Here is a 13456-nt window from a genome sequence, read left to right as displayed (position 1 = left end):
TAAATAAACTTATGTGGGTAGATTAAATTTTAATTATTTTAAAGCTATAGTCTCACAGCCTGGTACTGGCACAAAGATAGAGAAGAAGATCAATGGAGCAGAATAGAAACACCAGAAGGGAGCCCAAACAGGTACAGCCAAATAATCTTTGACAAAAGACAAATGACAATCCAGGCAAATGGGAAGGTCTGTTCAACAAATGCTGTTGGGACAACTGGTTAATATCCTGCAGAAACAAAAAGATAGACCCACATCTCTCACCATACACTAAGATCAAATCTAAATGGATAAAAGATCTAAACCTACATCCAGAAACCTTCAAACTTTTGGAAGAAAATGTTGGAAATACTCTGCAAGATCTAGGGGTAGGTCCCGACTTCCCAAAAAGGACACCAAAGGCAATAGCAATCAAGACCAGAATAAACAAATGGGACCTCATCAAACTAAGAAGCTTCTGTACAGCAAGGGAAACAACAAAGTAAAAAAGCAACCCACAAAATGGGAGAAGATCTTCGCGCACTACGTAGGTGATAGAGGGCTAATCTCCAGAATATACAAAGAACTACAAAACAACCAAAATACCAAATCAAACAAGCCACTCAAGAAATGGGCACGGGAAATGGGCAGACATTTCACAAAGGAACAATCCCAAATGACAAATAAACATGAATAAATGCTCAAGTTCCCTGGCAATAAGGGAAATCCAAAATAAAACATCAATGAGGGGCCCGGCGCCATGGCCTAGCGGCTAAAGTCCTCACCTTGAACATGCCAGGATCGCATATGGGCGCCAGTTCTGGTACCGGTAGCTCCACTTCCCATCCAGCTCCCTGCTTGTGGCTTGGGAAGGCAGTCGAGGACGGCCCAAAGCCTTGGGACCCTGCACCCGCATGGGAGACCTGGAGGAGGTTCCTGGCTCCTGGCTTCGGATCGGCGCAGTACCGGCCCGTTGCGGCTCACTTGGGGAGTGAATCATCGGATGGAAGATCTTCCTCTCTGTCTCTCCTCCTCTCTGTATATCTGACTTTCCAATAAAAATAAATAAATCTTAAAAAAAAAAAAAATCAATGAGGTACCACCTGATGCCAGTAAGATTGGCCCACATGAATAAAAGCACCAACAACACTTGTTGGCGAGGTTGCGGGGAAAAGGGATCCCTACTCCACTGCTGGTAGGGCTGCAGGCTGGTACAGCCTCTATGGAAATCAGTATGGAGAACATTCAAACAACTCAAAATCAACATACCGTATGATCCAGCAATAGCACTCCTAGGAATATATCCAAAACACCTGTCCCATGAGAAACTAACATGCACCCCTATGATCATAGCAGCACAATCAGTAATTGCAAAAACATGGAAGCAACCAAAATGCCCATCAGCAGAAGACTGGATAAGAAAACTATGGTTCATCTACTCCATGGAATACTGCTCAGCTATTAAAAAAAACAAAATGCAGTTCTTTGTGGCCAAATGGGCCCAACTGGAAACCATAATGCTAAGGGAAATAAGCCAATCCCAAAAGGTTAGATACCATATGTTTGCCTTAATTTAAGATGATGTGATGTTAAGTATAACATATTATGTTATGTATATTATGTTATATATTATGTATAAACTAAAATTGAAATGTCAATGAGGTGGTCACAGAATGTGGTTAAGAACTCACATTTATTTTAAACATATTGGTTACTTAATACTATGTCAATTAATTCCATAATGATGTAAATTGTTGCTGATGGTATGTTGGAGCTTTTAATTGATCGGGATGATAATCTGCTGGCTCTGCCTTCAGACCAGAGAGGGTCTACCTAAGAAGCCGTTGAACTGGACTGGACTATAAGATGCTGGACTCTATGTTTGGTATATGCTTGCAAAGAGGGACTCTCAACTGAACTTGAACTGTGGTTATGCAACAAGGTGGAGGAATCCACCATGGGGGGAGGGTTTGGGGAGGGGTGGGGAGAATCCCAGTACCTATGAAACTGTGTCACGTAATACAATGTAATTAATGAATAATAAAAAAAAAAACTATAGTCTCAATGTCAAACTTACAGGTTGTGCTCTGAAGACTGTTAAAAACAAAGTACATTGATGTGAATTTCTATCTTTAACAGTGCTGAATAAATGATATACAGTTTCTTGTCACTTGAATAATTTATCCCTTTCCATTCTTCCCTACATTTCTTAAATATTAGTTCAACCATCAGGAAATTGTGACTCAAAGCTACTAAGATGATTTTCAATTGAATCTGAAGATTAAAGAAGTCTCTTATAGTGGCAAAGAAAATAGGCTTTAGTATGCACCACATGGAAAACCCTAAGTGTAAGTAGGTCCTATCATTGGTGTGTTGGGAGAAAACAGGTACTCGGGGCTTATATGTTCAGTGCTCAGCACACAGTTCAATTGAAGTCTCCCATGTGGGTTCAGGAACCCAATTTCTCAAGCTGTCACTCCCTACTCCAAGAGCGCGTTAGCAGGAAACTGAGGTCAGAGTACTCCAATGTGGGTTGAGGCTGTTCTAACCAGTCTTAACTAAAAGGTCAATAATAATAAATAATAATAAATAAATAAATAAATAAATAAATAAATTTAATTTTACCAGGCTGGGCAGAACATAATAAAATTTTTTAAATGGAAATACAGGTGTTCTTAATTACACAAGTCATATATTTTGAAACCATTAATTCTGGTCTGATGGTAAATATTAGACATTTTCAAGAAATTCTATTTATGATGATTAAATTGATAATGAAAAGCCATTCAAAAAGACTGCTTCGTTACATATATTTACCATAATAAAAAAATTAGTAAAAGATTGCTCTCATACTCGAGTGCTTTTATTAGCTTTCTGAAGGCTCTGAGTTGGCTTTCTGTATGTTTTTCCCAAGTTTGTTCAAGCACACTATTCTTGGTCTTGATATGTTTATGATATCCGATGAAAGTGCAGACGAAAAAGAAAGTATACTAAGGGGAACATCAGCATTTTCTGATGTTTTGAAGAGTCCCTTTAAGTTAGTTACAGGAGGTATTAAAGTCAAAGAATCTCTTGGTTGAATTTTAGGTTTTGCTTTTCTTCGGTGTTCTTTTCCTAAAAATTAAAGAGGCACAATGAAATGTCCCTTAAGCTGTCTGCCCATGGTATAATATCATTACTACTAGTTCTGTGTAGTTTTGTCTTCTTTGAAGAACTAAAACATACTAAAAGACCAATTAGCTTCCAGACTTTTTTAAGTAACAGAAAAGGTCAAAATATAATGTGCCAACTTTTCATTATGCCAAACTGTCACTAATAAAATAACAAATATCATTTAAGCAAGAGGTATCTTAATACCAAAAGATAATGCAAAAGGCATTTTGAAATGACAGACTTGAGATGGAATAAAATGAGTTTTATCAGAGACTTGCTATATGTCTTCACTTTTCCTTAAGATTGCCATAAACGTGGGAAAACTTCATTATACAATTACTGGTAAAATGTTTGGCTCAGAAAGTAGTGAAGAAAAAAAGCAGAAATGACTAATCATTTGTTTATTCTTTCATGAAAGAAACTATAGAAAAACTGGGTATTCTCTCTATGATATTCAGAAACATGAGACTACCACAAAAAATTCATGGAAAAATGGAATTAGAAGATAAGTTTCTTTGTGCGCAATTGAACTTTCCGAAATACCTTCACAGCCTCTACTGATACTCATATCTAGCTTCCTTCAGATACACCTTGAATAAATAAAATTGATTCCTGTCCTTTTATATTTTTCCCTATTCTCCTTCCTGTGACATCAGCAAACCACTAGTGACTTTAAATGGTTCTCTTCTTGATTCTGACTATGCTTGGTCCTACTCTAAGTACACATGAACAAGTACCAATCAAATACATGACATTAATAAGAATTTGTTTCCTGTTGTATGTATAATAGGAGAGAATGAGTAACATTAGAAACTACAAGCTGTAGTCTTCTCAGACTTAGGTCACATAATTGTCATCTACCAGCCAGGTTAAAAACTGCACAAAATAGTAATGGAAAAATATTTCTGCCCTCAGAATTTATAGATAGATAACTTGTAATGAAACAGACAATAATACAACTATATTTGAAGTCACCATTACCTGGTGTTATTTCTATGCAAGGCTAGAGAAAAAAAAAAGTAGAAAAGGATCCTGTCAAATGGTACTAGTAGAGATGACCTTACAATTGGGAACGTGTCTTAGGTATTTGGGCTTACAAAAGGAGAGTTTGCAAGCAAACCTTTTTTGGTAGCCTGTACATTTCAAACTTTCAGAGATAGAACATGGAATTATCAAGTGCCAGGGCTAAACAGTATCTCAGAAATAAGAAATTAATTACCTTTCTTAAAGACAGGAATTATGGATGGTCCTCCATTCTTTTCCAAACTAAAAGGGAAACATTTTAATAAAATAAATAAGTGAAGACATAATATATCCAGAAAAAAATTAAGATTTCTTTCAGGTAACATGTTCTGTGCTTAATGACCCTTTTCATATATGTGACCTGTAGATACTTGTTTAGTCACTCATTTACTCACTTAATCCAGATATTTAAAACTTGGATCCTGCTTGAAATGACAACAAGAAGAGATATTTGACAAGGTTTTGGAAAAAGAACATTTTCTTAACTTCTACAGGGCTGCCAATATGAACTGATTATGGGATTGACTTACATTATTTATAAAATGAAGGCATTAGTTTGGATTTTCAATTCTTCAAAGAATTAAAGCTCAAGTTGGCTCTAAAAATAGACCCATCTTTCTCTACACTAAAAATTTATTCATAAATCCATGTTACACTCCTACACCCCTTTTTCGCTTCCAATACTGTAGAGTTAACAACATATATGTACTTGTGTTACCTACATGTGGATTTTTCCATTTTTTCCAGACTTACCTTCATGATGCAACTGCAACATGGAGGCAAAAGCCTTCTGAGTAAATGCCTGGCAAACTTCACCCTTACTTCAACCAGCAGGTCTGAGTTAGCCCCATTTCCACCAAGAGTAGAAGGGCGGGGATTGGTCTAGTCTTGTATCAGCCCTGAAGACCTACTGGTAATGTTTCCAGACTGGCTCAGAATTCTCAAATGAACCCTGTTTACTCAAAAACCGTTTCCTAGATTAGATGTGGAGGTTACTAGTCTCCCAAACACTTTAACAATCCAGGCTAGACAGGATCTCGGAGACCTGATTTGTTTCCTGGCTGCACCCTCCATTCGGGTACTGAGTTGGAATGAAAACAGAGTTTGACAACAGATATTAGAAAGAAGTTTCCCCTCCAGTATCCACAGGATATGCTTGTATCAAGGCCTATCTCTCTCATACTTTGCTTGGGATTAAACAATCTTAAAAGTCACTTCTGTCAAGGATTTCAAAACTGCAACTTCAGTTAAAGGCACAATACCTCAGAGAAGGAAGTCCCACTGTTTGTTGTATTTGAAATTCCTTTAAAAATGCTGGGTTAATATTTGCATCTTTGTTGATGTTATTTGTTAAACGGAGGAACTGATTGGGTTTATTCCTGCACTCCCTCAGTAGGATGCGGAAAGCATTTGCATTGTAAGTTAAGTAGCCAAGGGCACAGGAGCAAGCTGTACGGACCTAAATAAAGAATGAACAAGTTTGGTTTTTTGTTTTGTTGGGTTTTGTTTTTTTAAGATTTTCTTAAGGTATCTAATCCAGGGGAAGGAGGAGTTGGGATACAGGTTAAGCCACCTCTTGGCACAACCACGTCTCATATCATACATAGTGCCAATTTGAGTCTCAAAACTTCCAATCATGCTTCACACTAATACATGTTGAGATGTAGAAGATGACTCAAGTGTTTGAGACCCTGTCACCCACATGAGAGATTGCGATGGTAGTCATGGTTCCTGGCTTCAGCCTCACTCAGCCCTGTATATGTCAGATAACTTAGAAGAGTGATTACCAAAGTCTGAGGAGGTGGGGCAAGAGGATTGACTCAGGTTGGATAATGAGTACCAAGAAACAAACAGAAGTAGCTAGCTTTAGTGTAGTATAGTTCATAATTATATATTATATGCTGTACAAAGAACTGAAAGAAAGGAGCTGGTAGGATCCACACTCACAAGAAAATGGAAAGGTTAGTTGCCTTGCTTGATCAATTTATGCTGAGTATATGTTCTGCCCAGCCTGGTGAAATTAAAGTATGTGTTGAAATACTGCACCATACCCCCATAACAATATACAAATATTACATGTTAATAAAAAGATTAAAAATAATAATTAATTTCAAAAGGGAATTCGTTTGAGTTAGGAGCATCAGTCAGTCTGCAGAGAAATTATTACATAGAATGAGAAACACCACATTATTTTTTAGCATATGTTTAGAATTTTTTTTTTTACCTCTTCTCTAATTGAGTGCAAATGGTAACAGAGCCGTTGGATTGTTCCTAATGTGGTAAATGCTTCTGGAATACCAGCTCTAGAATGAGCCAGGCTGGCTATTAAATTCCCTACAAATTAAGAAAAAAAGAGTCTGTTACTTACATAAATGGATATGCTATGGTTTTGTTTATTTGAAAATGGCATTTTACAAAGGTGATTCCCATGCCTGCAAATATGTACAGGAGACTGTTCCACTCTGTCCCACATCCCATTCAGCTCTCCCACATCCCATTCAATGGGCACTGAAACCTAGTTCAACTCAACCAGCACCAGTATCCAGCCCACACACATGCCAGCAGGTCCCATTCTCTGTCTAGACATGCCACCCCAGTTCTGGTTCTCATGCTCACTAGTCAGAGTGGCAACCCAAGAGGGATGTGCCCACTGTTTCCCTAATGGGTTCACTCCCACTCCTGGATCTTGCATTCTCTGCAGTTTAATTTGACAGAATTTGCCTCTCGTGCCAGCATCTGCCAGTTAATGCTGCGGCAAAGCCCAACCAACCCACACCCACTCTGGCTTTTCCAAGCACCAGTAAGAACAGTCAACCCAGCCTAGCTTTTCCCTGCTCCAGCTCACATGAAGGCAGCTGGCTAGTTGTAGCCCTAACCAATCTGATCTGCCACCATTCCATCTCTCACGCTCATCAGTGAAAGTGGTAGTCCAGCAGGGGATCACCCCAAAGCCCCCTTACCGTAGGGTTCTCCTCCTCCTTCCCTGGGTCTGGTATGGCCCACCTCACCTTGGCATTTGCCAGTGGCTCCGTGTGGATTCCACATGGCTGGGATTCCACACCAGCACCTCTTCCCTGACTTACCTGGACAGAGAAAATTCTCAGACCTGGGGCTTGGGCAAGCCCAGGATTTGCCCACCTTTTGCGAGTGGTAGATGGGGAGCTAGGATCCCCAGCAGGAAGCCTGTACTTGCATGGATTCTCCCAGCCGTAGCCATGTGAGATTCAGACACCCATGCCTCTGCCCGGACTTTGTTTGCTTGCTTGCTTTTTCAGAGTTTTAAAAGTCATTACTTTAGCGACAAAAGAGGGAGCAAGAACTTTCAATGGAGAATAGCTAAGTGATACATGTAGGAAAACTTGACACAAGGGAAATGAAATTTCATTCTCTGCAAAATTTATGAGCCTTTCTGGCCTTTCTGGGAGCCATGTCACCTGGTATACTGAACACATTGATTACTTTACACTGCACCTGGGGCCTGCACGTCCCACATTGCCTGGGATACCCCTGACATACATATGACCTGGAGTTGCATATGAGTCTGCCAATGGAGTACAGAAGAAGTCTAACAATTTTTGAGATTCAATTCTCCTCAGCTTTGGGAAATTAAGATTTGAATGCTAGTATAATACAGAATTTCTTGCACACAAAAGTGTGAAATAAATTTAAACCTACCACAATTGTTTCTCATAGAATTACTGTGACAATGTATTAATAATGTTACGTAAATGAAAATACATTACAGAACTTAAGATTTTCTTTCCTAGCTAGTTCTCATCAGTAAGTTTTCATTCATTTGATTTTTCCTTCCTTGCTGCAAAGATAAACTTCATTGAAACATAATTCTATGGGAGGCAAATGAAGTTTACTTTGATGCCTTCAGTGATCCACTTCATTTTTAAAAATACCTTAGTTATTTATCACTATCATCCTGACACTGTTTTGTGTTGCTTTGACAGTAATACATCATCTCAGTTAACTACTATTGATCAATCACTAAGTCTTGAGTATATCCAGTTACACAATTAGCAGTAAGTATGTCAGGAACTCTGTTGACTCTTGGGACAGTGGACTATATTGTACAGCCATGCAAAGGAACCCCAAATACTAGCAAAGTGTGTGCATCTGACTAGAAGGAAACCACACAAAGGTATGTCAGAGTAAATATGCCTTTTTGTTATTGGTAGTTCATAGCCGAAAGCTCATTTTATGTTCTACAAAAATGTACTTACAGGTTCAAAAAATAACCTGTTGAAAGGGTTAATTGTAAAGGTGACTGTACTCCTGGAAGTCTGGAATCTCCAAAAAGACACCTGCATCCAGTTATGAGCAAAGCTCCTGTTTCCTGAAAGACCAGGAGGCAGGCAGGAGATAGGGAGAATCTCAGAGTTTTTGGATTTGCGGGAAAGACAGCTACCTTCAAGGCATGCTATTTTTATTATTGTCTGCATTGAAGTGATATGATCAGGACTCCCAAGCCTATACATTGTAAATTCCTGTCTCATGCTTTCTGTTTTGTGTCACTGTTATAGCCCCTAATCATGTATTTGCACACTGTCACATAGCTTTTGATTCTTTCACTATAAAAATCCCACGATTATTTCATTCGGGGCACTTCTTGCTTATGGCTAGGGGTTGCCCCTTGGACTAGGCAATAAAATGATCTCACTCGCCTTGGAGTCTCGCTCAGATTCATTGAACCCCAACACTGTGTTCAAAGTTAATATGCCTGTGGTTCCTCATAGACCTACTATGTTGCTCCACTTATCAAACTGTGTAACAGGGTAGCAAATCTGTGATTTCACTATTGGTTGTTATTATAATTTCTTACCTGTCAAGACAATAGTATTGGGCTGAAGCGAATACAGACTATCAACTAAAATAGTAACACCTCTTGCAGTCAAGGTAATATGATCCACATCTATAATGACTTTTGCTAATACAATAATCTAAAAGAAAATAAACATTTTGTACTCAGTTACGACTGTCTTTTTATGTACATCTGAGGAAGATAAAGGTGATATTTGGTGGAAGAAGAAAAGTTATGGTGGCAGAGAGGGCTTATTTCTATCTGATCATAATAGATCATATTATTCCTACAATGTTCACAACTACATTCTGGTAGTGCATAGAAAGTACTTTTCCTAAAGACCATAGGATATGATATGAAGAAAGAGAAGAAGACTAAAAAGAACCAAGATATGCACAGTTGTTGCAGGTTTGAAGAGTTGGTTGACCGACTAAACAGACATAGCATGTCTGGCATGCTAACTAGTTTCTTTACCTAGTTCCTGGTAATACGGAGGCCATGAGGTTGTTATAAGAATCAGATAAAGCATGAAGGCAAACACTCCTTGCAACTAGTAAAAATTCTATATAGGTGAGGACATCCTCAGTAGAGTTTTTATGTGGCAGAGGGACTGCTACACAAAGCATTTTGTAAATATTTTACCGAACTCCCAAATTTTTGCAATTGTCAAGTTTCCACTAAACAGACATTGTTGCCTTTGAATACCTGAAATGCTGCCATTGCCCTCTCAGTTTCAACTGTTGATTCAAAAAAAGGTTCAAAAATAGAAATGGTCATTGTTCCACTTTCCAATATTAAGTACTGTTGAAAGCGATTATTGAAGGCAAAAAGGCTTAATGCATAGCCTGCTCTTAGGCAAATATCCTGGAAACAAGAGAACCATGTATCATTCTTAACATATTACTCAGTTTGAGAACTTTTGAATTCCTGACCATTAAATTATATTGCATTGTATCACTGGTTATAAAATATAACATCACTAGTACATAAAAAAAGAGTTATTCCAGAATGTTATTAGAGTGATAAAATGGAGCAGTAGATTTTAATGACAGGGAGAAAGGGGAAAATATTTTAATAGTTGATTATTGATCATACTAGCAAATACCTACAAAAAGCTCAGCATTTTCATTTAGTTCTCATTGTTTTTCAAGATTTGTTTATTTTTTTATTGAAAAGTCAGATATACAGAGATGAGGAGAGACAGAGAAAGGCCTTCTGTCCACTGGTTCACTCCTCAAGTGGCTGCAAGGGAACTGAGCCGATCCGAAGCCAGGAACCAGGAGCTTCTTCCAGGTCTCCCAGGTGGGTGCAGGGTCCCAAATTGTTGGCCTGTTCTCGACTGCTGTCCCAGGCCACAAGCAGGGAGCTGGATGGGAAGCGGAATGGCAAGAACAGGAACTAGCTCCCATATGGGATCCCGGCATGTGTGAGATGAGGACTTTAGCCACTAGGCTAGCACTCCAGGACCTAGTTCTCATTATTTAAATTGTATTTTTACTTCAACATTCCAAAGTAGAAATGATAAATTAAATTTTCCATTATTTAGCATGGTATGCATTATACAATTATCATAATAATGTAGATTATCTGCATATTTTAAAATAAGTACACTTGGACCTGGAGTAGATAATGTAGTTCAGTGGCTCCAAAATCTGGATTAGCTGGCTTAATTTTATTTCATTCCTATCATTGCTCATAAGACATTTATGTACACATTTATTACACATTTAGTTATTAAACATCCCTCCCAGTATAGGTTTAATTAAGGACTTCACTAACTTCATACTTTCTCTACAGCCCTAAGATTACCAACGGGCTCTTTTGGGGTAAGTACTAAGAGAGAAACTTAGTAAGCATATAGGAAAGTGTAGAAAACTTTTACTTTATCTTTGTGATGTGGTCACCTGGCCAAAAGCAGACAAAAAGTTTTGACTAAAACAGACAAATGCTTCAGTTTATTTTTTAAAGCTTCTAGTTCTCTAATATTCCCTACATGTAATGGAACAGATACACAAGGATTTACTTCATATGATTCCACTATGGATTCAGAATGAAACAGGTTAGTAACAGACTGGGAGGGAGAGAAAATCAGAATGGAATATATACATATGAAAAAAGAAAGACAAAATTCAGATGTGAGGATGAGGGTGACGAGGGTAAACCTTGACAAGCACAGAGCACAGGGCATGAAAACGCCCGAGTCGGTCGGGCAGACATGAAGTTAGTCTCCGCAGGTTGTTATCCCTCATGTTTCTTTTAGCACCATTTCTCTTTTCCTCTCGTAAAATTTAAAATTTTTAAAAACGAATGTGACTTTATCCCTCTCAGCCAGTCTGTTTTTATCCCTGTAAAATCTCTCAGAGCTGAGGGCAACAGAACTGACAGTTTTCGTCCCTGAGTGCCTAAGGCACTGCAGGTGAAAACTCCCGTTTCTCCAGAGCACTAGTATTTCAAAGGGTAGGCCAAGGACTGGCGACAGAGGCACAAAATCACTGAGAACAGAACTTAGAAAGTGAGAAGAAAACACTTAACGGGGACAACCCTTCATGAACATTGAATATTAGTTAATCAATGTGAAAGGAAAAGGACAATTTATTAAAAATCAGATTAACCCATATGTCACTTAGATTTTTTTTAAAGAATTATTTTATATTTACTTGAAAGGGTTACAAAGAGAGAGGGAAAGACAGAGACAAATCCTCCATATGCTGGTTCATTTCCCAAATGGCTATAACAGGCAGTGCAGAACTGGTTGGAAGCTGGAAGCCAGGAGCTTCTTCGGGGTCTCCCCCGGGGGTGCAAGGGCTCAAGGGCTGGGGCCAACTTCCACTGCTTTCCCAGGCCATAAGGAGCGAGCCAAGTCAGACATGGAATAGCTGGGACTCGAATCAGTACCCCTGGGGGATGGCTGAGCTGCAGGGGGAGGATTAGTGTGCTATACCGCCTGGCTGTCCCTTCCACTTAGTATGCACATCATTGGATGCTAGAACAAAAGTCTAATCCAAAACAGATTATTTGCATAATTTCAAGATGTCTCACCTTAAGATACCTGTTAGCTAAAAAAAGAAAAAAAATTGTGCTTTTACAGTGCAGAAACATGACAGGCAGTAGTATAACCAAATAATCTAAGTTCACACTGCCAGCAATATTACTTATCAACATTAGTTACCCCGGATGTGACGCCACTAGGAAGATGAATGAAGACGACCACATCGCTCCTGTAACATCCTTGTCAAAATACACAACCTCAACTTAGTCAAAGGAAAACATTAACAAAGTCAAATTGAGGATCCATCTCTAAAAGAAATGGCATGGATCTGAGATTCACAAACCTGAGACTAAAACCATAAAAAACACAAGCAGTGAGGCATCCTGGGCTAGGTTCTGGAACAGAAAATGGAAATTGGTGGAAAAAAAAACTGGCAAAATTTAAATAAATCTGCAGGTATTTAATGATACTGTATTGATGTTACTGTTCTGGTTGGCAAATGAAAAATATACCAGAGGGGCTGGTGTTGTGGCTCAACCTGCTAATCCTCTACCAGAAAGCACCAGCATCCCATATGGGTGCTGGTTCACGTCCCAGCTGCTTCACTTCCCATCCAGCTCTCTGTTAAATGGCCTGGAAAAGCAGCGGAGAATGGCCCAATGCCTTGGGATCTGGTACCCATGTGGGATACCTAGAAGTTCCTGGCTCCTGGTTTTGGGCTGGCTTAGCTCTGGCTGCTGTGCCTTTTGACACTTTTAACAAAGACAGTTTCAGAAGCATTGCTTCAGAGTAATGGGTAAGAACTGATGACTCGGGCCTGGCGGCGTGGCCTAGCAGCTAAAGCCCTCGCCTTGAACACCCCGGTGATCCCATATGGGCGCCGGTTCTAATCCTGGCAGCTCCACTTCCCATCCAGCTCCCTGCTTGTGGCCTGGGAAGGCAGTTGAGGACGGCCCAATGCATTGGGACACTGCACCCACGTGGGAGACCTGGAAGAGGTTCCAGGTTCCCGGCTTCGGATCGGCGCAGCACCGGCCCATTGCGGCTCACTTGGGGAGTGAAACATCGGACGGAAGATCTTCCTCTTTGTCTCTCCTCCTCTCTGTATATCTGGCTGTAATAAAATGAATAAATCTTTAAAAAAAAAAAAAAAAAAGAACTGATGACTCAGGATGAAAGGACCATAAAATTAGGCCAAAGGTTAGACCCAGGACAGAAGAAGTTTGTTTTTAAGCACATTGCCAAACATTAAAATAGCAAAAACTTTTTTAAGATTTATTTTATTTTTATTGGAAAGTCAAATATACAGAGAGGAGGAGAGGCAGAGAGGAAGCTTCCGTCGGTTGATTTACTCCCCAAGTGGCCACAACAGCTGAAGCTAAGCCAATCTGAAGCCAGGAGCCCAGTGCCTCTTCTGGGTCTCCCATGTGGGTGCAAGGTCCCAGGGCTTTGGGCTGTCCTCAACTGCTTTCCCAGGCCACAAGTGGGAGCATTGAATGGGAGGC

General features: G+C 39.5%; 1 protein-coding gene across 5 annotated transcripts in view; it reads right to left on the bottom strand.

Annotated features, from left to right (window-relative positions):
• Positions 1-2834: 2834 nt before the first annotated feature.
• The window catches only part of ANKAR (ankyrin and armadillo repeat containing), a 46443-nt gene continuing 35821 nt past the window's right edge, over positions 2835-13456 (bottom strand). For 4 of the 5 annotated variants that reach the window (XM_058664718.1, XM_058664714.1, XM_058664716.1 and 1 more), the window contains 6 exons: positions 9668-9826; positions 8984-9101; positions 6377-6486; positions 5415-5611; positions 4349-4395; positions 2835-3090 (listed from right to left, as the gene is read on the bottom strand). In XM_058664718.1, coding sequence (XP_058520701.1) covers positions 2843-3090; positions 4349-4395; positions 5415-5611; positions 6377-6486; positions 8984-9101; positions 9668-9826 — 879 coding nt within the window. In that variant the 3' untranslated portion in view covers positions 2835-2842. Of the gene's footprint in view, positions 3091-4348; positions 4396-5414; positions 5612-6376; positions 6487-8983; positions 9102-9667; positions 9827-13456 lie in introns of those variants that run through there. The other variant, XM_058664719.1, reaches the window with a different exon arrangement.

The sequence above is a fragment of the Ochotona princeps genome, chromosome 5 (assembly GCF_030435755.1).
Source record: "Ochotona princeps isolate mOchPri1 chromosome 5, mOchPri1.hap1, whole genome shotgun sequence".
In the NCBI taxonomy this organism is placed as follows: Eukaryota; Metazoa; Chordata; class Mammalia; order Lagomorpha; family Ochotonidae; genus Ochotona; species Ochotona princeps.
Note: the sequence above shows the minus strand (reverse complement) of the source record. Positions and strands in the feature narration are given on the sequence as shown.